This window comes from Octodon degus, unplaced genomic scaffold, assembly GCF_000260255.1.
Source record: "Octodon degus isolate 3935 unplaced genomic scaffold, OctDeg1.0 scaffold00117, whole genome shotgun sequence".
In the NCBI taxonomy this organism is placed as follows: Eukaryota; Metazoa; Chordata; class Mammalia; order Rodentia; family Octodontidae; genus Octodon; species Octodon degus.
Genome location: NW_004524693.1, coordinates 8552616 through 8580522, shown reverse-complemented (window position 1 = coordinate 8580522; position 27907 = coordinate 8552616). Strand labels below are relative to the sequence as shown.

Below are 27907 nucleotides of genomic sequence, written 5' to 3'. Positions count from 1 at the left end.
GTAAAAATGGAGGGAAGATGTCTAGTTTGAGTTATGTGCAGTTCCCTCAGTGAACTTTGGGCAATATTGGGATCTACAGGCAATTGTTACTGAAGAAAATAAGCAAAGGATAAAGGAGGACGAAGCCAGCACAGATCAGTGGAATAACATGCAGTTTAACAAAAGGGGTTGGAGTACAAACACTCATATTCCATCTAGAGTATGTGTTGAAATTGTGAGCCTCACACAACAGGCTGATTACCTTTTGCTTCCCACTCTCTTGAGGTTCTATTATTTTTTTCTATACTATCTGTCCTCCTGGGTAAATAGTCTCATATTTACAACAAAATGATTTTTCTTTTTTTTTTTTAACAAAGTGATTTTCTTTGGCTTTCTTTCTTTCCCAGCTACTTCCTTCAATGTGATTCCCTATCTTTTGCATTGCAGCTTCTCTAAAGTTGTCTTGAGATCATAGAGATCATTCCTCATCTCCCCACTCACTTCTTATGATCCACTCCAATAAGCCTCTGCTTCAGTCACCCTAGCAATACTTGTCTTCTTTCATGCCTCCAATCCAAATGTTCACTTTCCTGTCCTAAGATTATCTGGCATCTCAGAAGTCTTTGACACATGAATCTTGAAGCACTTACACAATTTGACTTCTGTGCTAACATACATTCAGCTTTTATTGGAGGTCTGAGGGATTTTATTTTGGATCAAAATGTGACAAAGCTCTTACCCTGCTCCCTGTAAATTTTTATAGAACACTGGAGTAGCAGGTCCCCTTGAAATCTATATCAATAGCCCAGAGGGAGTTTAGAAGCCAATGCTCAATTTTCATGCCATGGCAGTCTTGAATATCTATGTTCATTAATGAATGTTTACTATGTACTACACAACATTCTAATCACCTAACATGTGTTAATTAAAATAAACCTCACTGAAAGATAGCAGTCAAAGGGTATGAGCATCCCTATTATCCAATTTCATGGTTGGGCAGGGTGACAAGCACAGCTGGTTAAATTTAGAGCTGTCCAGGAAACACGTGTACCCATGTTTATAGAAGCACAGTTCATAATAGCTAAACCTTGGAAGCAGCCTATAAGTCCATCAGCACATGAGTGGATAAAGAAAATGTGGCACTGGACATATAGACTCTGCCATACAGAAGGATAAATTGGAGTCATTTGTAGGAAAATTGATGCACCTTAAGACCATAATGTTAAATGAAATAAATCAGACACACATGATTAACTATTGCATGGTTTCTTTATATGAACAACCCACATAAACTAAAGAGAAAAATAAAAGACAATAGGAAAAAGGGAGACAAATCTTTGCAAAAGGGAAAGTGACCAAGATGGGGAGGGACAGGAGAAGGGGAGGAAAAAAACCTTAAAATGTGATATGTACATGTATCAATTTCCCATGATGAATGTAATCACTATATATGGAGAACATGTACTAATTGACAAGTTTAAATCCCTGCAGTCTGACTGCAGAGATGACACTGTAACCACCACACTACAGAATGAGAAGGGTGTCAAGCTGTGTGAAAGAACCAGGCCCACCCCATCACCTGCTATGGAGTTCACCGTCAGTAATGATGCCACTTGCCTGTGAATGCTTTTTCAAAATTAATATTTTTATTAATTTAGAAATCCAGAAATACAGTGATTACATAAATAAGTACCATGTTTAGGTACATGTCCTATGAGAAGAGTGAAGGGGTAGTATTGTCATATAATTCTTACTTGTTTACATGAGTTAACTAGGAAAAGGTTATGACTGTGAAATGGTGCTTATGGTCTTTGTTGTTCCAAGTGTTTATGATACAAATAAATACACAAGAACCACATTCATTCTTCTCGATTAACTACAGGTGGCTTGGCCTTTTTCCTAAGACCTACTCCCTACACAACATCAAACACTGGAATTTTTCTACATTCATTGACATAGCTCACCAGGCCCTGCTTCCCACAACACATTGGAAAGGTGTGTCCCAGCTCCAGGAGTCAGGCATCTATGTGGGGAAGCTCTCTGGGTGTTCTCTGAAAGCTGAGCATTTAGAGAACACTTGGATGAGAAGGCTTTGTGGTGAAGCATCTAGAAGTGGAATCGTCACTTTGCTTCAGGAGCCAGGTCCTGGTCTACACTACGGAAATGACTGCCATATTAAAGGAAGGCAGCAGCTCTTAAGCACCATGTGCCCTCCAGTAATGCTCTGTGGCTTTCTGTCCACATGTCCTGCCTCCTTGTTCTCCTTGTCTTGAGGAGAATTTATGTGGTGGGCTGGTGAAAGGATTGTCTCATGAACTCCTGGCCATAAGGCCCATGTGTTCTTTCACAGAAACAGACTCTTTCATGGCAGATTGCAGGTAACACTGGACTTTTTACCTTACATTAAAGGAAAACATGTTCTCTCACCTATCATCATAGAGTGGGAAATATGGGATTTCTGAGCCCTTAATACTTTTTTAATACTCATTAGAAATCATTCATGACCCTCAGAGAAGACAGATTCAGAGGCACACTTGAGATCCCTTTTTTGGAAAATTTAGTTTTCCCACAAAAATATCTAAAGCCAGACCTCACAATTGATAATTTATGCTCTAATATTAGGTTGCATATAGACACTTTATGAACAGTCTTTTCTAGAATCCCCAAATGAAATTCATGCTTGTTGTATAAGATGAATGAGCATAGAGGGCTTTAGCAGAATTTTCTGATAAAAATGTTTCGCATAGAGGGCTTTATCAGAATTTCCAGCTCCTTAAATGAAGAGCAACACTTAACTGAAGAACCAACATTCAGAAGCTTGGGAAGATCAATCCTCTTTGCACAGTATGAATAACTGGTTAGAAGAAAACACTATGTACTATAACAAATACTGTGAATTTCATATTAGTTTGGTAAGTGAAATTCTGTCTTGATTATAATTTTTTGTTTTAATTCTAATTTGTACTCTCTTTAAAAAAAATCAAATCTGGAAGAAGGAGAACTACCCTTCTAAGAGGCTTCTAGAATTTAATAATTCAGCCTAAATTTTCTGGCTATACAAGTATAATCTCAAAAAATTATTGAATATTGATCTACTAACTGGTAAAAGTTATTGCTGCATAAATAGTAAGATGGTCTCTTTAACTTTTATCAGTTTTTCTTCAACAGCTACTTTGTTTATATTGATTCAACTTCTGATAACATTAACCAATTCTAACTTATTTTTGGAGGCATCATAGGTTGAGGGTAAAAAAGGGGGCCTATCTGTAGGGAAAAGTTATTTATCACCTTAAAGTGATTGAGACCAGAAATGGTGCCACTATAGTTACCGAGTTCTACAGCTACCTCCAAGGTCTAAGTATAGAGCCTTTTGCTTAAAAGGCTTTATTTATCCTCTTAGGCACCAGTCACCTCCAAGGTTTTTCAGGCAGAGAGAGGCAGAGTCTAGGCTGGCTTTGCCTCAATGCAGAGACTGTAGTTTCATGTGTGTGTGTGTGTGTGTGTGTGTGTGTGTGTGTGTGTGCACGTGCACTTGTGTGCATGCATGTGAGCACATGTGCATATGGGAAGATGGCCAATTGAGTTTCTTTTAAAGAACAGAAGACTTTCTAACATTCAGAGTATCATTTCATACAAATAATTGCTGTATTCTCCAGAACTCCTACTAAACAATTTTTTCTCTTTCTTTCATTTGAATAATGTTTTAGATAGAAACCCTGCAATTTCATTTGTTCTTTAGCATGTGGAGAAATGTGATTCTTCAAGAAACTAGAGCTGTTCTGTGGTGTTCTATTCCTCCTCATACACACCACAAATCATTCAATACTCTGCTAGTGTCTTTAGAGGAAATAGCTAAGGGCTGACACACCACTCCACATAAAGGAGCAAGTTATGGTATGCATGGCGTGAATAACTGACTCCATTTGAGTTGGAGTTGTAGGGTACTGTTGACTTAAGCAAAATAAGCTGGCAGTCCAGCTGCAGCTTGAATTTTCTTGCTTGACCCTATCTAATACTGCCTGACTTGCCTAACATTGACCCTTCTCAGATCTATCTAGGTACAAAACTTTGACCAAATCTTCAAGCTCTGTTCTGCACACACGACTTGAACACATCTGGCTGATTTGAGCTTCTCCTTCAGTGAATATCTTCCACTGACCTAAAGCCAAACACAAAAGGGGAGGAAAGTTTAAGAGGAAAGTAGAGTCAATGGAACCTCCCACTTCACCTCACCCACCTACTTACTCATCTAACCACCAGAGGATTTCAAATACAAGTGGAGAACTCCTGTTCCAAGGTCAGTAAATGCCTCTTAACTCCAAATGCAGTCTGAACTGGTTTGCTTTCCCTAGCTACATGGAAACATGATTCCCTCCCTTTGAAACTGGATCTCTGCTCCTTTCTCCCTTAGATTCCTCATTTTTCCAGTTCTGTCTGGTATAATGAGAAGGTAAAGGGAAAAAGGAAAAGAGCTGGGCAAGGAACTAGCTTTTACTGAAGCCCTGAGATGTGCCAGACTCTGCTAGGCACACTACATGAAGGAACTGGTCCTGTCTTCATGGCTTCATCTGTGAGATCACTTCTCACAGACATCACTTCCTCCAGATGTGCAGTTTAAGGCATTGCCCTTCTTCTTCCATTGTGTACCTCAAGCCCTAACGGCTAGTGGGCAAAGAGTATGTTTAAATCATCTCTCAAGTCCTCTATAACATAGCGTAGTGCCTTGCTCACACTATCAACTGAAATATATTCTTGAAAATTAAAGGGTAATTTCAGAAGTCATATTTTTGAACATGAGATCCTGGACTGTACCTCCCTTATTCCTTACTTCCAACACCTTCATTTGAATACTCACACTACTCATTTTACTTGCTATTAGTCCTGCAAGAAAAACAAATTTACCTCACTATCTCCATTTCCAGTTGCCTATTGGACAATTCTTTTTAGATGGACTATAAATATGGTAATCCAAGTATTTCAATGAAACATTTCACCAATACTTCTTCAGAGTTTCCCATTGGAGAATGGCATTACTATTCACTCAGCCTATGAAGTTATTAATATTGGAGTCACTCCAAACTCTTCTCTCTCTTTGACACCAATTTTGTTCATGCAACCTGAGAAATGTCCTTCTTAGTGACCTTTTCTCACCATCTCATTGCTTAACATAGTATAATAGCTTCTCAATTCAGTCTATTGTCAGCTCTTTCATCTGTAATATACTTCTCCTCACAGCAAGCATGTTTTTCTAAAAACAGATCTAAATGTACCATCCATTAAAAAACTCAGCTGCTGTTCTCTGACCTGGAGATCAAATCCAACTTCTTAGTATAGCAAACTGGACTCTTTAAATCTGGTTTAAAAAAGTAGGTGCTTAATGTAGGTGCTTAATAAATCTATCTGAAAGACCAGAGATGTCTTTCTAAAGCACTGTTTAGATTCTAGTAGTCTCTTTGTCGTTTCACAGAAACTCCCAGTGTTGCTTACTTTGCATGTACAACTTTCACTGGTTCCTTCTGGGCCCTCTGACTCCTTCCTCCCAACTCTTCTCCTCTTCCAGTGGTCCCTACTGTGGCTCTTGTGATCATTCCTCAACCCTACTCACATTTCTTGTTTGGTACTGTCTGAATTTTTACTTAGGCTGCACCCTCTTCCTGGACTGACTTTTGGACCATTAGCCCAGTCACACCCTTCTGTTTCAAAACACACCTCCTCCCTGAAGCCTTCCCAACTAAGGCCACCTAGCTCTCATCTCATTGTTCTTTGCAGAGTCCCCTGAGCATGGAAAGTATTTAACTCATCAGGACTCTATCAATTCATACTTAAAGTATTTTCATATTCTATCTTGCCTTTTATATTTCCCTGTGGATAAAAACTGTGTGCCTTTTATTTCATTACAAGTGCTCTTGTCCACTCCTGGTGCCTAGCAGTATCTAGTCCCTAGGCTCCATCTAGTGTAGAATGTATGAGAGTTGCTAGTTTGTTTGAATGTCTGGGCTTTTAAAGGAATAAGACCACACAGGGGTAGTTCTAAATGAGTCAAAAAAAACTTTGATATAGCACAGGAATTTATATTCATTCATTCTTTTCTTACTTTCTTATCCTCACCACCAGAGAACATAGCCTTCTAGATGTGAAGTCTCAACTACTATACCAGATTTAAAGTTTTGTATTAAGCCTTTTTCAACTCTCTTCAGACTCTAGGTTTAGCAATTCCATTAAAGACATTCAGAAATCCTCAAACTGAGTATCTTATGCTGACCCCACATTTGGGTTTGTATCAATCATGTCCAAGCTTTTCAGTTCACATTCAGACATCGAATTTGTTGCCAGATCCCCCAGAGGAAAACCAGAATATTCTCTAATGCTGATATTCAGTACTTTTACTGCTCACTAAGAACATAGAAGGACTTCAGTTGTGACAATGGAACACTGAAAAGCTGAATGTTTCCAGTGATGGGTAAAAAAAGGTACCACTTACTCAGGGTTGTCCTGGTCACCAGCTTAAAGTGATGGAGCTCCTCAAACAGTCTCTTAGAGATCTTTTCAATGTGAAAGTGCTGGAGGATGCCTGGGGTCAAGCAAAAAGTGGGGCAGGTGATCAGGCACTATCTTTCTGTAACTGCCAGTACCTTTTGCTCCCTGGGCTGAACTTATTGTTTCATTATTGGGACTAAGAATACTGAGCTAGGCTGTTAATGTGCATAAGATGCTTAACTGAGAACTTGGATGTGTAGGGCATTATGATCTCCACTTTTTTCCTTTGCTAGCTGATTTACCTTTGGCTTGTCTAAGGAGCAGCAATAAGGGGGGGTTGTCCTAGGTATCCAGTTATGGGTGTGCTATGGAGCTATAAAGGTGGAAAATGGGAATGCTTACCTATAAAGCCAAAATAAACATAGGAAAAATCATAAATACAGTATAGCATTTTTTAAGATGGGAGAAGAACATATTCTTTACAGGAAGTGTTATTGTCAAAAGGGAGAAGAAATATAAATACAAGAGAAGTATTTCAGAAAGTATGATGTGAGTGCCACTTGCATACAGAATTGACAAGTTATTTTTAAGCATGTAAATATTTAGACATTACCAAAGCTTGTTGAATTTGTATCTCTTGGATAGAAATATATAACTACATATTAAAACAGCTCTGTTCATGATACTGAAACCCACTAAAGCTTGAATGATTTACAGCCTTCTGTGGGCACAATGAAGGAGGTAAACATTAATCTTGTGCATATGAACACTGTAAAGAGTTATAGGGTCACAGTGAACAAAATGCAGTTTGTTATAGTCATTGTGAGTCATCAGAAAGGGAATTGCTCATCATGATTGGAACTATTTTTCCAGTGAGGTTATAATGTTCTTGAGGACAATGATGATGTTTTCAATTTGTCTTATCCTAAAGTACATAGCACAATTTGAGGGCCTTAGCTTTACACTGAATGAATGGGTTGTCCAGTTTGTAGAGCTTCATATTAGAAAGGTAGAATATAGTTTGGTAGTTTGCAACTCTTTTAAAATCTATTTAGAGCTTTTAAGAAAAAACATTGATGCCAAAGCTCTACCCAGATTAACTAATCGGACTCTGGAGGTAAGGCCCAGGTATTTGGTACTAAAAACAAAACAAAACAAAATAAATCAGACTTGCCCAGATGATTCTGACATGCAGCTAGGACTAAGAACTACTCCTCTATCTTTTGGTGGCATGAGAAAGACAACCTTGGAAAACACAAGGGTTACTATTTAATCTTTAGCACACACCACAGTTAAATCTGAAAGGTCATAATAACAGCTGTGTTAAAAATGTCAGTTTCTAAGAAATCAAGAAAACTTCCAACCCAAACACAGTAATATAATGAAACTATGTACAGGAAAGTCTTCCCTTCTTTTCTGCCCTCCCTTTACAAGGATAAGAAATTAAAGTTAGGTTGTTTACCTTTTCGAATGGTCCAAACATGGACCTCTACCTGAGGTGGCCTCTCAGTCTCTAGTGCTATTTTTCTGGTAGTCTCCCCATCCTCCATGAATACAGACTCATACACAGGCATTGTTTCTTCTCCACAAAAGTAGCCTTTGCTATCAAAGGTCTGGCCTGGAAGTTCTTCTGGAATGAGGAAGCAAGTATGGTTTGGTCATGGTTTTCCAAAGCTAGAAATGAATTTCTACATTTAACTATATCATTATCTGTACAACCTTACATTTAATGATAGAAAATGACCAGTTAGTAAGAATATTCTTAGGAACATAGAGATCCCATCTTTATTTTATTTCCTCAGTATACTCTGCCCCAGTCACTAGCCACCTAATCACAAAGAAGCATATACACTTTGAAGTCCATCTGAAGATAGAATTCACAGTTGTATAGAATAATGGCCCCAAAATAAAACTGTATCTGTTTAGTACAGTCACTAATAAGTGAACATACATGAGGAGGAACAATGTATCCAGTTATAAATCCTTAAAGCACTTAAGGGCATAGACTTTTCCACATTGGGTCAGGATCACGCTCTGTCCAGCGCAGTGTTGAGAAGAGAGGCCCAGGAAATGGGCTGACAGAAGGCCTTGGTTAACTTCCATGACATTATTTGTGTTATACTTAGAAAACATTAACAACACTCATTTATGTGCATATACTTGCCCAATGGATCTATCCAAATTGACTTGACATTTCTAAATGTGCTTTGATTTGTTTGTAAGAAGAATAATACCAGATCAGCCCAATGCCAAAACATAGATGTCAGATTAGTCATTTGTATTCCATGCCAAATGAACGGTTGGGAGACAAAAAAAATTGGTCAAATCCATCAACTATAGATCATCTAATATGGAAACTAAACTGATGAATGTCAGCTCCCTGTTCCCTAAAATTCCCCATTCTACTCTCCATTTCCCTTTCCCTGACCTCCTATCAAAAAAGTTTTTCTTAATTGGTTATCAGTGAGTTAAGTTTTCTCTACCTAAGAATATTTAAATTGTTAAGGATGAAACCATTGAGTGTTCAGTACTTTGGATGGGTGACTGATTAAGGAGACTCACTGTCAGCCAATCAGACACTTTTGGACTAGAAGTTGTGATCAAGTTGCTACTGTGTGTGTGTCTTGCTGGCCTGATCAACTTTCCCAACCCCAACAACACTTGGTATGATAAGGACCAAATCATCCTTTTCTCTTGACAACTCCAAGTTGGACTACTCAATTTGTAGATTATTTTAAGACCATAAGTCCTTTCTCCATTTGTCTTTTTGTTTTCAGCTGTTTAATTACTTTGGCAGTCCAGTATTCTTGGTGATGTTATACAATCAAGAGATGTGTGTTAGCATGTTTCAAGTGGGTGGAAGAGGTTATGGAGTACACAGTGACTTCTGTGTGCTCAATTATCACCTTTAGAATGACAGCAGAGTTCATTTGTGGAATATGTACTCAGCAGCTTAATATTGGCAATAGGTATAACGGACACTTGCAATCTAGCATGGCACTGGAAGTGACTGTAATATGCTCCAAGTATCTTAGAAGAATCATTCCGCACCACCACCCCTTCCTCCAAAAGAGTTGAACTTATGAGACCAAATGGATCGATCTATAAACAATGAAACCAATTTGTGACTCAACCCTGGATGATACTTTAAAAAAATGAAAGAAGGAAAGTTTGTCTTTAGCAATGCTTATGCACCAACATATTCCACTTTGCACACTTTCTAAGTTAAGGTGCTTTCTGATCTCTTGATGCTTAGCTATTCTCATTCCTGGCCAGAGAAGCATGCTACACTTTAAATTGCTTACAACTATTCATGCTTCCCATGATAATGCTCTGTCCTCCAGAACTAAGTTGAGAAACCATTCCTGAAGGGAGCCTTAATGACTCATAATACACAAAATGGGACAGAAACTCTCACCTTCTATGTTGTCCAATAAATTTTCTACTTCCACACATCTGAAGAAGGTGGCAAACAAGAAAAACAGATCATCCAGAGAAACTGGTATAGCCAATCAGATGTTCATATATTGCCAATTGGGGTTCTTGATGATATTTTCAAAATAATAACATCATTTTTTCTAATTATGAAAGTAATACATGTTTACTAATGAAATTTAAGAATTAAAAATAAAAGAGAGGAAAATAAGAATTATCATAATTTAGTTATCCAAATGTAGTCACTATAAACCTTCTTGCACATGCTCCTCCAGTTTTTTCTTAAAAAATCTAAGCATATATATGCTTATGAATGCCTATGTATACTTTCCTTTTTAACACAAAAGTGTGATCACACTAAATATATTTTCTCAGGTTGATTTTTGTACTTAATATAATGTTTTCCCATGCCACCAAATCTTAATTCATAATTAGTATGAATAGCTATATGATACTCTGCAATATAACTATATACCATAATTTAACCATTCTCATATTGGTGGACTTATAAAATTGTTTTAAACACACCAGGTTTTTTGCAATTTTTTTTCACTACTTACGCAGTACTGCAGCAAAAGTCCTTTTATGACTATCTTTGTGTATATCTTTGATTACCTTCTTAGGATATCTGGGAGTAAGATTGTTTATTCAAAAGACTTTTTTCCAGAACCAGGGATTGAACTCAGGTCCCTGTGCTTGCCAGGGAGGCACTTATTCCACTGAGCCATCTCCCTGGCTCCCCGAAGGTTTTAATGAATATTAACAATTTCAGAAAGAAGTTATCTAATAGGGAAAGCATATCATGTGTCCTATTTTCTCATTTCACTTGAATCATTTTCCTCAATGAAATCTTAAGCACCAAGTGAAACATGATCTGGTCTGAAGGACTAAGTTTGAAATTGGAATATTAGGTAGTGATGGAATTTTTCTTACATTGTGTGTTTTAGGTAATCATTTGCTTTTGTCTAAAATTATGTTTTTAAACTACAAATGTGAGACCACTGACAGAAGAGAAAACTGTTGGTGGAACCACAATTATGTGACATTAAAGGATTTGGGGATCCAGTGAGATCATAGTGAGAAGTCTTAATAGGTCACCATGTTTAGCTGGCCCCATTACCAATAGCATCCTTATAATTCACTTGCTTCCTACCATTAAGAAGTACATTTCTGCTTTCACAGAGAGCACGTTGGCCAAGCAATGGCCGTGATTCATCCGCATGGGTGACACTGACAAAGGTTCTACAATCTGAGGTAGATCTCAGGATAAATCCTAAGGGGATTTCACTGACCTTATCAGGCCCAAAAGCTACAATTCTTGTTGCATAGGTCTTGCTTTATCTTGGTCTTAACCATTCAGCAGAAAAGTATAAAAACAAAGTATAAGAAGTAAAGCCATGCTGTTATGTTGAGCTGTAGGGGACTCAGGTAAACAATTTCAGACACTGCCAGTCAAGCGGAAGACCCAATCCTATTATGGACTACTGGACTCTTTTAGAATATTTTGCTGAGTTAACACACCTATAATATTCAAATAACGGAACTTAACAAAAAAAGGGGATACAGATGAATGTCCATTTTGTATCTGTGTATTCAAAGTGGTTAGGATAGATTTATAGTTAGATTCTCTTAATGAATAGAGTGATTTGTTCTAATAGTGTTTTTAAATAGGATATCATGTTTGCATCTTGTACAGCAAATAACCACTAGGAAGAATGTATGCAATGTGTTAATTATTGAAACTGCCCTACCAATTTGGTTTGAAACTGTCTCATTGCTCTTTGTTTCTCAATAAAATTATGGGGGAAAAGATGGGGAAACACACACACACACACACACACACACACACACACAAAAGAAGTACATTTCCATGTGAATTTAATGTCTCACTTCTACCCTATATTAACTAGATCTTGTGCTTCTTGTCCATATCCTGTCAGATCTACTTTATAAGACAGGGCTTAATATACTGTGGAAGATTTTGTTTATGCCTTAATCTGTGCTCATAAAACTTTAATGTATGTACTATACATTAGAATCACCTGGAGATTTTTTAAAAAGGGCAGCTTCTGATCCAGTAGATCTAGCATGGGAGCTCTAAGAATCAGCATTTGTAATAGGTCCCAGAGGCTGCTGATCCAAGAACTTCAACTTGATCAGCATGACCGTAAACGGACATTGATCTACAGCAGTGATTCTCAAAGTTTTGTAAACATTAATGTAGCCAGGGAATCTTAAAAATTCCAAAACCCAGGCCACATTTCAAGTAAATTGATCATCAGAATCTCCAGGGATGAGACACAGGTGTTTTTAGAAACTCTCTGGGGATTCCAGTGTACAGAAAAACTTGAAAACAACTGGTCCACATGAAAATGTTCAGTAAATATATACTGACTTATGTATATTTGCCTTTTACTCATTATAGATTTCTAAAATTGAAAGAATAAATGATTTAGCTCTCTGTTCATATTAAAAATGTTTAAGATTTCATCTTTATCTATCTATCTATCTTTTTTTGTGGAAGGCATAAAATAATGAATATATGTGCCTGGGAATTATTGATTATAGAACAGTGGAACTGGAAAGTGTCTAGGCAACCATCTGCTCTAACCCTCCAATTTTACTGAAAAGGAAATTTGGCCTCACAGAGCTAAATTTACTTAATCTAGATTATGCAGGAAATCGGTGGCAAGTCAGCATTAGAATACTTGATTACCCATAATATTTGTCTTTTCCATTATTACAGACTGTCTTTTGTATTTATTTATTAATTTTTATGTATTTAGTACTGAGTCTACAGGGTCACACTAAACAGATCAGACTCCAAGTGATCCTCCTTTTTTCAGCCTCCCAAGCTCTGGGATTATAGGTGGGCACCACCACACCCAGTCTCAGTCACCGTCTCAGCAAGCTCTGGGGACAGAGCCAACACAGCACATCAGGGATCTAAGCCCGGTCCCTGAGTCTGCCTAAGTAGGCACTTTAGTCTGCTGAGCTATCTGGCTGGCCCCGGACTCTTTTTATGTAACTCACATCTCAAAACCACCACTTAAAAGTAGTTTGCCTTTTAAAAGAAAAACAAAAACTAGTGAAACTTTTCCATTAGAAAAGCAATGAGATGGAAGTGACCTGAGTTCTATTCCTGTTTTATTATCAATTTGTTTTACCACTCTGGGCAAGTCATTTTATATACCTGTGTTTCTTACCTTTGAAAGATACAGAGCAAAAATAATTATAGGATTTCAGTGTTGTAAGATGGGTCCAGGGGAGATAGACAGAGGTCTGATAACACATACCAAATGAAGTTCCATAAGAAGGATTGATTCTGTTGCTCTATAATACAGTATGATAACTATAATTGACAAAAATTTATGATTTGTTTCAAGTAACTATACAATTCCAAGTGTTTCCAACACAAAAATAAAAAAACATTTGAGGAAATGGAAATAACTACACTGATTTATTTGATCACTATGTATTCTACATATGTATCAAGTTATTACACCCCGCTGTGGATTCAAATATTATGTCTCAAAATGTAAAAAGAGAAAATGCAATAGTAAAGCAAAATATCTGCTTAGAGACTAACTATTCTAACCATTTCACATGCAACTAATGATATCCAAAATGTATAATGACATATTTTCAAGGTCATGCAAATACTTAGATTTGAACCAGAGCCTGTTTCCCAACACATCTCACCTGTCTCTTATCATCTCTAAAGGCTGTGACTATGCATTGGTTAAAGTGATAAATGAAAGGTGCTACTAATTCTAATAATTACGACAGTCTAAACTTTCTACTGGAGTAAGGATAAGGTCAGCACTTAAAACTACATAAGAATGTCCTGTACAGAAGGAAATCCCCATTATATTTCTTTTTTGTATGTATTTAGTACAGGGTCTGTAGGGTCTCACTATGTAGATCAGACTTGTAGTGATTCTTCTGTTTTCAGCCTCCCAACAGCTGGGATTACAGGCCTGCACCATTCCTCCCAGTCTCAATAGCCTTCTCAGCATGCCCTGGGAGTGGGGCCACCACTGTATTCAAGGGCTTAAATTCCGGTCACTGCACCTGCCTAGGCAGGCCCTTTAACCTGCTGAGCTATCTGGTTGGCACTTTCCCCAGTATATTTCTGAATAATATATTTTTTTCTATGAACCATTTATCATTCCCTCAAGAGAAGAGTAAATTAAATTTATCTTTAGTAGAACTATGACAATTACAATTAGATGACAGGTAGGTTGTATTTGTAATGTCCAAAGAAAGATGAAAACGACCACATATGACTCTCAGTCAACCAAAAGCAGGGCCTCCAACCAACGCACCTTTTGCTTTTTTACCTGGACACACCTTGCAGCATTTTCCATCTATTTTTTGAGGATACTTGCAGGGGTATCGACTGGGGCAGTGGATTTTTTTACACTCTTGCTTGGTGACGTTACAAGTGCATAGCACACACTCCACAATGCCAAATGCCCTGAGGTTTGGGTGCCAGGACTCGCCATGAGAATAGGTCTTTCCATTGGAAACACAAACTAAAAAGAGTACAAAGAAACAGAAATTGAAAGGAAAGTAGCTGAGATGGGTCCCAGTGCTCAGAATCCAAGACCTGACTTACTTAACATATCCTTTGTTTATGCCATGGTCATGGAAATATATTTATAGCACTCCGAAGCAAAACCATTCAGAATGTCAAATGCTCCAAGGGCATGATCAATCAACATAGATTGATATTGTTATGATCTGGGTGTGGAATGCCTTCCACAAGACCCATGTGTTCAGAAGTGGGGCTTCAAGAAAGTGATTGAATCATGGCAGCACTATACTCATGGGTGCACTGATGAATCCACAATAAAATGTGCTGTTAAGCAGTGGGGCCTTGCTGGAAGGGTGGGTTGCTGGGGGTGTGACCTGAAAAGGTCCATTCTCCTCTCTGGTTTCTTTCTTCTTGGCCACCATAATGTGAGTGGCTTTCCACATGGCAGGACTTTGTACCATGCCATTTCTGCATTTGGGCCTACCAAACACTGATAAGCTTTTAAAACTGCATGACAAAAGTAATTTCTCCTACTTTAAGCTATGAGTGTTGAGTATTTTGTCCTGATAATGAGGAAGTTATAATGAAAGGCATGGACCTTAATTCTGCTGCTATATGCTTTGGTGTGCAAAAGGTAGTGCTAAGACAAAACAGACAGGGACGTGTCTAATGTAATCATCAAGGGGTAACCTTTTGTGCCACTGTTGTTCAAGTTTTTTTCTCAGTTTCCAATATTGTAGTGATTGTGGCTGTTTGCCTACAGAGAATCACTGTCTGCTTTACAGATAACTCTTGGCATTCTGGAATTTGTTGAGTATTTTCTAAGGAAAGAGCAAACATCTGGGTTTCAGGCCATGGGCTCTAAGAAGAGGAGGGACCACAGGAACATCTTTCCATGCACATTAAACCCAAAATTTATTAGGTTGCTATAATAAGACATGGTACTAAACTCTAGGATGCAAAATTCAAAGGGCTGTGAAAGGAGAGATCTGAGAAAGAGTTCTCTCCCTTATGGACAGTGCAAGCCATGACTGTGTCTGGGTGTGTTTCTCATTATTCCCATCATCTCCTCACACCCAGGGAGACTTGTCGGCATCCCAATCAACAACATCTCTAGGGTGGGTTGTATTACTTTGGGTGGGGCTGGGGGAGTAGAAATAGCCCCACTTGGGGCGTTTCTAGGAATTGACTGATTTGGCTGCAAGACAGCAGGCTCAGGATGAATCACTAGGCTATTTCTTTCTCATCAAGTCCACTGGGTCACATTAAGAAATATGAATGATGTTGGCCTTTTATTGTCCTTTGCAAAAGCTGCAAGAATATTGGGCACAGTAACAGGTCAGCCCATTTCAAGATTTCCAAGTATCCAAACCAGACAGCGTCCCAATAGAGACTTGATAGTTAAACTGTGAGGTGCACAGGATAGATATGATCAAACAAAATGGTAGAGAATTTTCACATCTCCTCTTTGACTCTAATGGAGAATCAAGGAGGTACATTTGAGAAGAGAGCATCATTAGCAAAGAGCTAGGGCAAAGGATGAACTATGCTGAGGAGCCAAGTAGGCAGCACACCCAGTGTAAAACAGCTAGGCACCCTGTCTCCTAAACATTTGAGCTAAGGGAACAGTCCAGATTAGGTGAGCATATACACTCTGCAGCAGAGCACAGTGAGGCCAATTATCTAGAGAGAAATACTGTCTTTTCCCCAGCAACAAATACTCAGATGACTTTGAATCTTCCAGCTGGGGAGTTGGGAGCTGGGGGTGGAGATAAATGATTCTCTAGTGAACTGTAACAGGAAGGTCAGAAAAGAATTGCTGCATCCAAATTGATGGGGGCAGATGAATAAATGTAAACCAGCTGGGGCTTTTGTAGTACACAGAGACAATCAAGGAATGAACCTCTACCTTGAAAAAAAGAGGCCTTATAGACAGTAGGTAAATGTGACATTAGAAGGTCATTTCTACAGATTTTTGGAAAGGTTTGCCATTCATTTAGGATTATAAATCAAACAGCATGTTTATCTAAGCCCTCCTTATTTCATCAACTTGTATCAGAATACCTAGAGACTTAAAAATAATAAAAAATATTTCCAACTCTTAGTATGCTAGCATTTATCAATAATTTTATTTAGATTGTTTTTATAAGCCTGTAGGGTTCAAAAGCAATTTAACTTTTTAATCTGTAATCTGAAATTTACGTCTAACCAGTAACAGATGTGATCAACTAACTTTGGCTTGCCTAGCTTTGAGATACCAGGGGTTCTTTACAGTGGATTTTTCCCCCATGTTATTAAATCATTTGTCCTAATAATTTACTACATTAACCCATTCAGGGAACTGACTTTAATTTGTGTTTCCTTTAAAGAAAAGAAAAAAAAATTGTGGTTTCATAAAAAGGATCTAACTCGGCTCTTGCTCCAAAGAGGTGGTTGACCAGATCCCACAAAAAGCAAGGACCAGTTAATGGTTTTACTAAGCTTCTCCTCCCAGCTCTGCTCTTGGGGTTGGGTTGGTGGAGGGCATCAAGTTGTGTGTGGGAGAAAGCAGGCCCATGAATCGGTATGGATGCTTGCTGTAGTCAGTTGCTTGAGTGGGCTGCAGGTCTTAGCTAATCTGATTAGTCATCCTAGTGCTCCACCAGGTGGTTTCTGTAATTCTTGCTTGATTTGTCATTTTTAAGGACAGTCTCCTCATAGCTACATGTTGAACCAGAATCTCTGAGTACAAAGCCGGTAATACTTAACAATGAACCTCAGGAGAATCTGGGATGCATGGAGGTGTGAGAAAGGCTAATTCTAAGGCTTAGCTGAAAACTTTGGAAGGGTTTGGCACTGATTCCCTTTAAATGAATGTTGTATAATTTACTTGCTAAAGACCCAAGGAATTTTCCCCAATGATCTCCAACCCCCAGGGAAAGCTGAGAAAGTGCTAGAGACTGCTCTGAAAGCACAAAGGGTTTTTGACTATGCTCCACTGGCTGCATTTAGGAAAGACCTAAGAGTCCTCAGGAATCACTTGTTTATGCCCATTTTGTACTTATTTGTGAGTGAATATTGTGCTATTCATGTGAGAAGGCATTCCTGCTCAGCTCCAGACCTCATAAGAACAGGGCTTCCAAGACTCTGATATAGATGCAGTGCAAAAGGAAGATGCCACTTACCTTGTCCATGCTTGTGTTTGTTATTGATGACAATCTGCACAATAGTCCCTGATGCTTGCTGAGAATCCATAAGAGCTCCTCGATGACTTCGGGCCCCAGGAAAGCGGGGCAACCCTCCAGCCTGTCGGCTTTGTGGAGGATCATAGTGAGAACGGTGGTAGGAATGTCTCTATAAAATGATAAGTACAAATTCTGTCTAAAAGTAATCTACCATTATAATTGTATACATTGAATTATATATATTAAACAACATTTGATAAGTTTGAGTTTTAGTGGTAAACTCTGACTTTAACTGCTTGTCCACCTACACCAAAAAAACCACGGATATGATCATATGAAAGGAGATTAGATTCACAGATGAACTCCTGAGGGAGAAAGCAATCAAAAGGGCTAAAGGCCCTTCCTGCTCTCGAGACACTTTCCAGTTTAGAGTTATAATAGTCCGCAACAGAACACAAATGATGACAGAGGCCACAGAAGTCTAAAGGGCTATGCACATTAGCAGGAGAGAAAGAGTTGCTGGTCAGAGAGGGTTTGTGACCTGGTCCATGAAGAATGGATACAGTTATTTCTTTTCTCTCTCAGTTTGTGGGAAATATTCTAGGCAGAGGTTTTCAAGTTCAGAAGGTGTAGCAGAGAACATAGTGTCCATAAAAGGGAATAGTTTAACAATAACATTCCAAAGGAGGCTGGAGTCAGATCATGGAGGACTTTAAATGACAAGTTAAGGGATATGGTAAGTGACAGAAGTGGAGGCATGGAAGCCTTTAAGGGAATCCCTTTTACGTAGAAAAGTAACTTAATCAGACCTCTGTTTCAATGAACCCTGATAATGTGTTAAATAAACTAGATAGGAAGAAAAGATGTGAGTCAAGTGTAGTTTCAATAAATTATACAAGGACTGTAAACATAGGCAGTAGCATAACATCATTCAGCACTGCATTTTATAGATGGACGTTTTATAAACAGTGCACCATAGTACTAGAATATAAGCACCATAGAATCAAGGATGTTATGGAGTTCACTCATATAACTCCAATACCTAGAACAATGTCTAGTTTCTAGAACAATGGTGGTGAGCTTATGGCACATACACTGCAGAGGGCTGTTTGCTATCATTGAAAGCTCTAAAAGGTTCACTGTCACTGATCTAGAAGGTTTTCATCAAATACCGGTTGGATGAATGAAACTACAGTCTTCAGTCATTTTTTTTTCTTTCAAGAATTCAGAACACAGTGGCCTCACTATTATGCTACCTTCCCTTCTCCCCCACACTGAAGCAAGGTGTGGATAAAGGAGCATGATCTGAATAAAGAATGAAATTTTATGACTTAAAGGCACATAACATCAGCTGTGTTTTGGGGGCAATTGTTAGGAATCAAGGAGGGGAAAAGCACTAAGAAATCTTTCGTAGGCAATTAGAAAGGAAGATACTTATATTCAGTGATAGAAACAGCCTTAGGAAGATAGTTACAGGGTCCTCTGATCTCACTATCCTGTAAAAGATTTACTAAAGTTATAGTCACACATGTTGCTAATTTAGTTTTTGGAATTAATATTGCTCTCCCAGTGGGAGGAAGGAAGAGCAAACAGGAGCTGGAAAGTAAGAGGATCTTTCTGAGCATTTTGAAAGAACACACTATTGTGTATATCTAAGAAGAGCCAATCCTGCTGCATTGTTATAAAAATTCACACAAATAAGAACCTGCATCGCTTTGTTATCACGCACAGACAGCCTCCACAGTGTAAATATTTTTCATCCCACAATGGTTCATATGTCTTTTCTGTCATAATCACTCACATTCCACAAAGGCCATTACAGATTGTTCTGACCTTTGTGGAGTTTAGCAAAGTTTTGCCAAAGGAACACAGTGAAGACAGTTTGGCTGGTTGGTGTCCTACTGAAGCTAAAAGATAGGAGTTTGTCAAGGATGGGATTAGAAAGGGATAGTCACTGCCCTAGGATAAGTCACAAGTACAAGAAGTTCTCTGATTCATGATGGTGGGCACAAAATGAAAAGCTTTTCTTCAGTACCAAAGACTGACATGGTAGAAAAATGATTCAGGACAAAAAATAAAGTCCCCAAGAATTTTGATCAGAGGACCTACCTATGGTAGACTACTCAGCCTTCAAAACCTTACCTGGTTGCAGTTTTTTTTTTTATCTGAAGACAAAGAAAGTGAAAACAGGGAGGAAAGTCAACTATTCCAGATGACTGTGAAGGTTGAGTTCTTGGAGATGGTAGGTGAATGGTAGTGGGGAACAAAGGAGAGTGGAAGGTGATTCAAGAGGAGGAAAAGAAGAAAGGGTGCTCCATAAATGTCTGGTTAAAAGCTCTTTGGCTATGCTATTTACCACAGCAACCACTAAAAGTTGTACTGCTGTAAATATATATATATATATATATATATATATATATATGAATGCATTCCTGTAGTAGGATGACTCTAAAATTTTTGGGAAGATGTGTGCAAGGGGGATAGCTAGGTCAAAAGTAATTTTTATGTTTGGTTTTTGAGAAAACTCCACACTGACTTCTCTTGTTTTAGTTTTATTTTTTTCCTTTTCCTTTTTTTTTTTTTTACACTTATTTCCTTACTGGTTGTACTAGTTTACATTCCCACCAGGAGTGCAGCCAAGTGCCTTTTCTTCTACATCCTCAGCATGTGCATTATTGAATTTTTTGATGACAGTCATTCTTTCTGGAGTAGGATGGTATCAATGTAGTCTTGCATTTCTCTCATGGCCAATGATATTGAACATTTTTCATGTATTTATTGGCCATTTGTACTTTTTCTTCTAAGAAGTGTCTATTCTTTTTGGTTGCCCATCCTTTGACTGAGTCTTTTATTTGTGGTAGTTTAATTTTTTCTTTACTTAAAAGTGCCTTAAGAATGTATTCTAATCCATATGTTCTTGAAAACATTTTATTTTAGTCAGTACTAACTTAGAAGAGCACCTGCCCAGAAGACACTTAGGTCAGTTTCCTTCTCAAGCCATCATTCCATCAGTGTAAATGAGGCAAGGGTTTTTATTCATTTCATGTTGCTTAAATCCCAAATTCTTTTACTTTTCTAATAGTAAATTTCAATGTGTAGTGGTACATCAGTTCATAAACTTCATTCTTTCCATGATCCTGGTGACACATTGAATTGGATGAGAACCAAATTAACTTTGATATTTAGGGTCAATGTTGACCTTGTGGGAAAAACTGATTCTTATATCTTTTGCCACATTAGATCCAAGGCACAACTATAATTTATTTGGCTTTAAAACAGGGTCTGATGGTTGTCCAAAAAATTTATGCTTGCTCTCATGTTTCAGCTTTCTACTCTACACCTACAATTCTCCCATTCTGTATACCACACACACTCATACAGCACATGCACCTTTCAATGGTACAAGGGCGAATTCATGCAAAATTATGACCTGGAAAGCAAAAACTATTCAAGATTTTTACTAAGGATATATGCTTAAAATACTGGTTTACCTTTTTATTCAACTTCATAAAACTTGTCAAGCTGATATTTTCCCACCCATTTCGTAAAATAAACCAATCAGTCACATTTCTATAGAACTGAAGTTTTGACAGTTCCCTATAAATGAAACAGTCTACTGGGTAGGAAATCTGTTGTTGTTGGTACTATTTTTTTCTCCCATTCAAGAAATTGGGCATATAATGAATATTCAGAAGAGAATCTACTATCTTCTTTCTTTAACATGGTCAAAAGCAAAAAATAAATTTGAAGAACTTTTGAGAAAAGTTGAGAGCATTAAAATATGTGAACACCTTCTCCTCTCATGCCCCACCCCTATATGTTTCACTCTACTTTCCACACTCATTCACCCAACATATATTTACTGCGTGCCTACTAAGTATTCCTACTTTTTTCATCACTACTGATGCTATGTATTCTTGGAAACATACCCCACAATATCTATCCCATTCAGAGCAAAGGAAAATACTTACCTTTAATAAAGACAAATCATCTGCCTATTTTCATCTACCAGTCTTAAGTATTTTGCCTCTAAACATAGCTGTTGAATTTTTTGAAAATCAACTTCAATGTCCAGTAATCTTTATCTTATCTATTTTGCCGCAAAATTTCCTGCATTAAACTTTTTCCTACCACTAGCAATTTAGGAAGTACTTCTTTCTTTTCTTTTCTTTTTTTTTTTTTTTTGCAAAACTGGGTATTGAACTCAGGCCTTGTGCTTGCCAGGAAAGAGCTTATTCCACTGAGCCACCTTCCCAGCCCCTAGGAAGTACTTTCAAGCTAAAAAAATAGATGGTACAGGTGGTAGTATGAAATGAATTTTAAAAAGAAAGGCTAATTATAGGCATTACCAGAAAGATTGCTATGGGGACCAAGTGAATACTGTGGATGCCTAATAGGTCATGGTGACTGACCCTTAAATTTGCTTTGGAATGACATCTGATTATCAGCCATATTTAGCCACTCTAAACTCACTTAACAATGACAACAACAATCTTTGAGTTGAGACAAACAACAAATACACAACACAGAAAACTAAAACTGACATCCTTTCCTGTTTGGATTTGTAAGGAATCTCACAATAAAGCAGATAGAATTGAATGAAGGAAATGTTTCCTTTGAATCTATATTAACTAGAAACTAGTAAAGGAAAGCGCTTCCTGGAAAGACCAGGAAGCCCAGGCAAAGCAACACAGCCATATTTGTGTCAGCACACAATTGCATACCCTTTGATCCCTTCTGTAATCCTTCCTATTATCAGGGTTGCTGTATAACTCTTTAGCTTTCTGTCTTATCTGCAATGCTATGTAAGAACAAATTTCCAAGGTTTTAGAAAATCATTTATATTTTATTTATTATAAAAGTAATTGCGGAAAGCAACAAATAATGCAGATGTCAAAGTAAAGGATCAAAATCTACCTTTCATCCTGTCCAGTTCTATCCCTCTAATATTGCCACTCTTAACATGTTTGTGTGTGACCCTCCAGATCTTAATACATGCATTTACATCCATGCACACACAATTTTACAAGAGGAAAGCACCTTGTTTTACTATATGGTATGTCTCAGAATTCTTTCCACTTTGCTGCATCTACATATACTATATCGATTATAACAAACACAGAATGTCCCATAGGTTGGACATGTTTAACCAAACATCATTTAATAGTTAATTAGCTTGTCTCCTTTATTTTTTATTCTTATGAAACCAAGGCTGTAATGAATTTCCCACTATGTTTTTTTTTTTTTTTTTGTACAGGAGTGCAGTGAACACCAATTCATGTTTAATGAATACCTTTGTACATTTTGTACACTTTTATAAAGTCCTTAATCTGATTCATTCTTTCAATTGAAACACTGTTAGAATTTTAGATGCTTGAAGTCTCACTCTTCTTAGACATACATTTTATGAGAGGGATTTTATTTTGCTGTTTGCTTCAAAGTATTAAGGAACAAAAGATACTTTAGTGTATATACAGAGACACCAACTTGTGAAGCTTGTTCTGATACTAGCACTTATAACATAAATGAGACATCATGGGATGAAGGGAAGACTGTCTGCCCTGCTAAATTTCTTTTCGTTTAATTGTATGATCGAAAACCTTAAAGCTTTTGTGAAGATTTATGTCCCAAAACCCACTTAATCTCTCAAAAGGATAGAGTAGACTAGTTTAAAAACCTAGCAGAAGATCCTCATACAGAAGATTTTTACTACTGAGGAGAGATGCAGTGACATTCCTCCATATGAGGAGATGTATAATTTGGCAAGTTAACCCATAAGAATACAGATTCTGATCTAGATAAACAGTTGTGATTGCTCTATGTTCATGGTCTGGTCCTAGTTATCAATTATAAAGTACTCTTAAGTACTTGTAGGCTGGTAATGGTGCCACTCAAATTTTCAAAGAAGAGGAAAGAATACTATGAGAAATGGGCCCTTTTTTATTTTCTGGGCTAGCAGTCATGGGTAGTAGAACTCTATGCCTGATGTTGTGAAGTGCTGAATTACAGTATATGAGCTATGGACACTTACTGCTTCTCTGTTGGCAGGTTGCCGGAAGATGTCACCATCAGAATGTTCCCATGACAATTCTCCATCCCCTGTTTATTAAAAAGGAACAAAGAAAAAAAATCATACATATATGGAAGAGAAAACTGTCACCCTCGTGATCCAGCCACATTTTTAGTACTATAATTCCAAAATGCTCAGATGTTTTAGCTCTTAGAGCTGTTCTTTAAAAACAATGTTGAAAGATATCTGTGGATGTGCCTCATGGTTGAAAAGGACTCTGCATAGAGTTACTACTTTCTAATTATATCACCCATCAATACTATCCAGAAATTGGAAAATAAAAGAGAAAATAGTAATTTTCCATCTTAGTATAGCTATATTCATCATGTTTGCTTATTTTATTCTGGTGGCATTTAAATATTTTGCTGGTCATATGTAACTTGGGTTTAAACTAATCTTAAACATGAGTTTTAAGAATTTGGTCTGTCATGGATTGTTAAGTCCCCATTATGTGTCTGAGAAGTTATGAGTTGATTGAAAGGTCAGCTGAAGCTTGCTGTGATTATAGTATTAACATAACAAATATCCAAGTTGCTCTCCTTTGTTTCTGTCTGACACGCCTTTCTCTATGGCTATAGAACTCCTCTTTGGACAACAAACCTTTGTCATTTCTGTCTTTCAGAATAACTTCTTTCATGAGGAGGATCATCCTGTTAGCTTTGGAAACAAGAGATATACAACAGACTCAGATATTCCTCAACTAACTAAAATGAAGAACAATAGAATAATTTCCATGAAATTTGTGCTACTCATGACCAAGTAAACAAATGTGAAAAGCTTGGTCATAGAGATATTTACAGCACTCTAAATGAATGCCATTTAAATTATGTGGTTGAAGATAAACACAATATTCAACAAGATATTTCATGGGATAACAACAAACACAGAAAACTTATAAAGAATTTTCTGTTAGAGTTTCAAAGACCAAAAACTAAATTCTAACATGTTAATGGTTCAAGAATGTAGTGGTACTGTTGGGGAAATTTATGTAATACCATTGGCTTTTAGTTGCTTGGGAAAGATCTGAAAATTAGTTTGACAGTAATACTAGAATTGAGCAGTCACTTATAACAAAGTATGACTTTAACCTTTAGTGATTCAAAGGAAATATTATGGAAGAAATTATGAGTCTTGAAGTTTAATTGTGATTGCTAGGTTATACTTAAAACATCACTTTGACTGCATAATCACATCATTACTTGATCAAAAACTTTAGTGTGTTCCCATTGAACGTTTGGTAGAATCAGCCCCCCACATCATCTTTTCTGGACACCTAATTTCCTTCTATCCATTTTTCTCCACTATAATACAATGATAACACTTTGATCTCTTGGGTTGCTATTTGAACATGTGATATTCATTCTTGTTGCTGTGCTTTAGTTTTTCTTATTGATTTATTTTTGAGATGGGGCCTTACTTTGTTGCCCAGGATGGTCTAGAAATCCTGGGCTCAAATGATTATTCAGAGTCAGCCTTCCAAGTAGCACAGTCTAAAGCTGTGTCCCTGGCTCTATGTTTTTCTTATAAATTATCTCCCCATCTCACATACTTCATAATTTCCCTATGAAAATCTTTTCAGATTTTTACTTGCAGAGCATATTTCAAACCCACTGATATATTGCTGGCTGGCAGAAGCACTTCATATTTGGTAGTATTAAGAATTAGAGAAGACTTTAGGTATAAGTTTGACTACTCAATTTAGCAGATGGAAAAACCAAGGCTCAAAGTAGGGAAGTACATATTTACAGTGAAGAAATGAATTTATGATGATCAACTCCAAAATTTTGGGCTTCCTGGCTGCCAACTTATATGAGGGCAGGGTTTATTCTTTGTGGTATTCATTGATATGACACCATCCTCTCTAGCTATTTCTGATACATAATAATGATTCAACTAGTACTTGTCAAATGATGGAACTGGAAACTCTTCCTTGAGCACTCTATCTAAAATTTCAAGCTTTCATATTCTTTCTTTTTGCTTTTTCTCCATAGCACTTATCACTATCTTCTATTTTATGTATTTTATTTATTTCTGCTTTTCCCCATTAAAATTTCTCCATGTGAACAAGAATTTTAGCCTATTGTGTTCACTGGTATAATCTTATAATAATGGGTACATAGTACCCATTTAGTATTTCTTGACTGAATGAATTCTAAAATACATATTTTCTGCTGGTAAATGTCACTGTCTCTGTAGATACACTTTATATCCTTTGGAATGAGATACCACGCCAGTTTAGACTATTGTACATCTCTTGGATCATGATGTAAAGTATGGTCTCTAGACCAGGAGTACCAATATTCTTTGGGAATTTTTTAGATATGCACAACTTTGGACCCCATCTAAGATCTACTAAGTTGGAAACTGGAGTGGAGTCAATGATCCGGGTTTTGACACACCCTCTAGGGGTTCTGCTATAGGCAGGAATTTGAGAGTAATTGGGCTGGAATACTTAACATACTGCTAAGTAAACTTGAGGTGCTCAATATGTACTGAACTAAACTGCAGTAAAAATGCATAATGAAATGTGTAGCCAGTACTATAACCTCCTCTTCCTGGTTATTGCATGTCTGACTAAGATGGTAGGCAACACCTGCCTCAAGTCCTATGTGGACACCCTTCAATGACCACTGAAAAAGTGAATATGACTTTTTGTCATTGGTTAAAACTAGAAAATAATAACCAAAAGTAAATAACATGCTTTACACACCTAAGTAGGTAGTCTAATACTCTGCTTGTAGAAAGAGTAAAGAAATTAGTCTAGGCCCTTGCACTCAGCATGCTTATACCATTATTAGAAGTAACAGGATATCAATATAGGAAATAGGTTTAAAGACACATGTGGATCAAAAACTGAAAATAGAAACAAACTATATATTGTCACAGTACAATGAATGGGAAGAGTAAGGAATCAGATATAATTATGAAAAAACATTCTAAAAGCTCTCAGTCATATCTTTAGAAATATATGTTATAGGGTATAAATGGACAGTTATGTGGGCAGAGAGTATATGAATTTAAAGGACTGGGATTTGTGAAAAATATCATATTGGAGGCAAAAAGCAAATTGTGACTTGATTGGAAACTTAAAATGTGAAAATGAGAAATAGGGCTGCAAATTTCCAACTGGGAGAGAGTGAAAGGGAAGACAGGGAGAGTAGGGCGGGTTGTTCTAGCAAATAGGAGTAGTAAATATCTGCTATGTAGACTTCAAAACAAGCTTAAAACTTAACATTTGATCCTTTTGTTAATTTTATATAGTGGCTCTTATGATTGGAATGGTATTTATGGGAGCTTCTTCTGGTAATAGAGTGTAGACTAGCTGAGAAGAAACTGGAACACAAGAAGACAACCATGAGAATACTATGGCAACAGGTGTTAGGCTGTGAGCATCTGCTGAATAGAGAATGGTTTAATCCCACTATTACACATACAGAGAAAGTCTCTAATAGTACATTTTATTAAGGAAGAAGGCAGAGAAGAAAATATTATAAAATGACTCTCAGATTATGAATCTGGAGAATTGGATAATGCCATTTACAATAACCGTATAGAGATATGTAGATTTACTGGTCTTGTTTTAGCTGGTAGTGGTGGCACTGAGCCAAATTAAAAATAGACCAGAAAGATCAGAAACAAAAAAGGATTCACTAACAACTGGCAAGATGAAATGTAAGTGTAAGAATGTGGCTTCAAATCTAATCTAAGTAGCTAAAAGGGAGAAAACAAATTACAAAAGAAAAGTCATAAACAGCTTTCTTGTTCAAGTGTCTTTTTAAAGTATATGTTTCATGACTGTACTAATGGAAAATGTTTATCTAATATGGTCTCAGAGTTTCAATCTATTTCATTAAGACACTGGAATTTTAAGTGTTCCTATTTAATGAGTGTGTTATTAAGTAGTTATAGTCCAGTGAGAATGTCAGATCATTATAGAAGGATAAAGTTGCTGCTCTAAATGGGCAGATGGTAAGATGACAAACTGAGGAGGCAAATCAGTGTCAAGAATGGGAGCAGGTCCAGATTATGCCTAAGATGTTTGAGATGCAAACAGATAGTGAGGTTAAGCATAACAGCCTAAGTTGTATGGTAACAACAATAAGCTTGTCTTCTGAATAGTTAACAACCTAAGTTTGCAGACCAAAAAGGGAGAACAAGGAGGGCTGCAAGGAAAGCCAACATTTTGGCCCTAGCCTTCCAAGGTCAATTAAGACTCAGGACATATGAGAACTTGTACTGTAA

The 27907-nt window shown here is 37.2% G+C and overlaps 1 protein-coding gene across 5 annotated transcripts in view; it reads right to left on the bottom strand.

Annotated features, from left to right (window-relative positions):
* Positions 1–2891: 2891 nt before the first annotated feature.
* The window catches only part of Chrdl1 (chordin like 1), a 164538-nt gene continuing 139522 nt past the window's right edge, over positions 2892–27907 (bottom strand). For 2 of the 5 annotated variants that reach the window (XM_004640032.2, XM_023699921.1), the window contains exons 7-12: positions 23627–23694; positions 17596–17764; positions 14220–14429; positions 7919–8086; positions 6461–6550; positions 2892–4138 (exon numbers count right to left, since the gene is read on the bottom strand). In XM_004640032.2, coding sequence (XP_004640089.1) covers positions 4008–4138; positions 6461–6550; positions 7919–8086; positions 14220–14429; positions 17596–17764; positions 23627–23694 — 836 coding nt within the window. In that variant the 3' untranslated portion in view covers positions 2892–4007. Of the gene's footprint in view, positions 4139–6460; positions 6551–7918; positions 8087–14187; positions 14430–17595; positions 17765–23626; positions 23695–27907 lie in introns of those variants that run through there. The other 3 variants (XM_023699922.1, XM_023699923.1, XM_023699924.1) reach the window with 2 other exon arrangements.